This window comes from Pediculus humanus, genomic scaffold, assembly GCF_000006295.1.
Source record: "Pediculus humanus corporis 1103172108221 genomic scaffold, whole genome shotgun sequence".
Lineage (NCBI taxonomy): Eukaryota > Metazoa > Arthropoda > Insecta > Psocodea > Pediculidae > Pediculus > Pediculus humanus.
In genome coordinates, this window is record NW_002987791.1 from 52,324 (window position 1) to 54,918 (window position 2,595).

The 2,595-nt window shown below is 25.7% G+C and overlaps 1 protein-coding gene across 1 annotated transcript; it reads right to left on the reverse strand.

Annotated features, from left to right (window-relative positions):
* Window positions 1–1,311: 1,311 nt before the first annotated feature.
* Phum_PHUM449790 (uncharacterized protein) lies at window positions 1,312–2,373 on the reverse strand (the record flags this gene model as incomplete). Its single annotated transcript, XM_002429693.1, has 2 exons — window positions 1,312–1,421; window positions 1,503–2,373. The coding sequence occupies 2 exons, from the start codon at window positions 2,371–2,373 to the stop codon at window positions 1,312–1,314; spliced, it is 981 nt and encodes a 326-aa protein (XP_002429738.1).
* Between the last annotated feature and the right edge of the window lie 222 nt (window positions 2,374–2,595).

Sequence of the window (2,595 nt, forward strand, 5' to 3'; positions counted from 1 at the left end):
AAATTATTTACATAAAATTTTATTATTAATAATAAAAAAATATTTTTAGTTAAAAGTTTTGGTTATTTAAAAAAAAAAGAAAACCTAAAAAAAAAACAAAAAAAAAACATTTAAATCTTCTTAAGGTAGCTTATTAAATATTAAAAAAAAAAATAATAATAATAATAACAAATCAGAAAAGTGGTATTAGAGAGAGAAAGAGAGAGGAAGAGAGAGAAAGGAGGGGAGGATGGAGAGGGGAAGGGGGAAATTGTTTTCCATTAAAAAAAAAATATTTCAAGAGAAAATATTAATAATTTTTTCTTCGTTTTTAAATCCAACACCCTAATGAGTTTAATTTTGATAAGTTAATTATTATTTCCACCATTTTTATTTCCCCCCCCCACTAAATTTTTAAAATTATTACGAATCGAAAAAATACGCGGGAGAGAAAAAGGGAAAGAGAGAAGAGAGGGAGAGAGAGAAACTTCAATTAATTTAAAAAATTAACGTTTCACTTAACGTTGATAATTTACAAAAAATTTAAAAAAAAAAAAAATGCCGTGAGAGAGAAAATTGTCGCAAGTTTAACAACAAAACGTCATCATCGACGACGGTTGGATTTTTATCGAATAAAATATAATATTAATAATATGATAAACTTACTCTCGTGTATTAATTTTATTTATTTACTTATTTATTATTTTATTTCAAATGAAAAAGGCTATGAAATAATTTTTTAGTTTTAACATCATCGTCGCCATTTTTCCACAAAGTTTCTCTTCTGAATCTATTTTTTAGTATTTCCACATCACCATCATCGCCATCATCATCATCATCATCGTTCATTCGATTAATATAATTAATCCTTTGTTGATATTCTTCATCTAACGGTTGTTTAACATCTGAAAAAAAAAAAAAATTTTTTTCGTCATTAAGTTGGTATCATAAATAATATTTAAATATACCATATCTCGTAAATTTTTATATAAACGCGTGTGATATAAAAAAAAAAACATTTATTATTATTATTATTTGGTAAAGAAATGCGAGAAAATTTTTTTTTTTTCTTTTATTTTGTTTTAAAACTTTTCTTTCTTTTTTTTTTTTTTTAAAACAAAAAAGCTTAAACGTAATAAAATATAAAATCCTCTTATATTATAATATTATGGAGAAACAAAAAAAAAACTTTTTCACTCTTTAATAACATGTTTTTTTTATTTATTTACATTTAAAAATAAAACTTCGCTATAAAAGTTCTTTATAAATGTTTTGAAACATTTAATTATTGATTGTTTGTAATGAGTTTTAATAATTAAAATGTTTTTCACATTATTGAGGGATTGATAAAGTCTTCTTACCATCGTCGTTTCCGTTAAAATAATTTTCCGACGATTGTTTTTTTCCTCTCATTCCAAAAAAACCTGATTGTGCTTTTTTACCTGTAAGAAAAACCGTTAAATAAAAATTTTGGTGGGAAATTTTTTTTTTTTTTTAAACGTTACGATGAGAATTCGACTAACCTTTCATACCGAAAAAACTCATTTGCGGTTCTCTTTTATCGTATTTATTATCAGTATGCCATAACATTTCAGGTACTTTTTTACCTCTCATACCTAGAAAACCCATCGTTCTTTTTAAATTCATATCAACGGATCCTTTTTTACCTCTCATACCTTGAAACGAATATGGCGAACGTTTAACGGTCACATCATCATCACCGATCATCGATTCCGAATTTTCTTTTTTAATATTTGTATATTCCGGATATTCGAATGTTAATATGTCGTCGCCATCTTCGAATAATCCGCTCGTTATTAATAATTTTTGATTCGTTGGTAAAAATCTTAAACCGAACGGATTCGGTTTCGTCCATTTTGTTTCGTACTCATCGGATTTTTTACCTCTCATACCGTGAAAAGCGAGGGGAGCTCTTTTCCCGCCAAAAAGTTCTTTGTAATTTTTTAAACTTCTTTTATCTATGACGTTTGATGACGTCACGAGGGTTCCTTTACATGGTTCGTTATAATTATCCAATATTATATCATTATTATTTTCTTTTTTCCCTCTCATTCCCGTGAAACTCATACGATTTCTTTTGTTTATATTATTTTCCTTATTGATGACGTAATTTGAATTTTCACGGTTTGATACGTAATTATTCCCTTGATGATGATGATAATCATCGGATGATGATTTATCACTATCTGTAACGGTCGTTGTTGTCGTTGTCGTCTTGGGTGATCCTTTTGAATAATTCGTTAATATCGAGGAAACGGAAATATTTGAATCTTCGATATTTCTTCTAATCGGTATAACTATTTCCGCTGATGATAAAACAAATGAAAAGGCAAAACTGAAGAGCAAAAAATTTTGAATAATTCTTGCATTCATTCTGAAATTTTATTTAAAAAAAAAAAAAAATTCTATTAACAATACAAATAAACATAAAACGCGTTTTAAAAGGTAATTTGAATCGTTTTTGTTGTTATTTATTGATATAAATAATTGAAGTTATTATTATTATTACTATTATTATTATTATTATTATTTAATAAGTGAAAATTTGAAACTTTTAACCGAAAAAAAATAAAAAATAAATGGATTTTATTATTA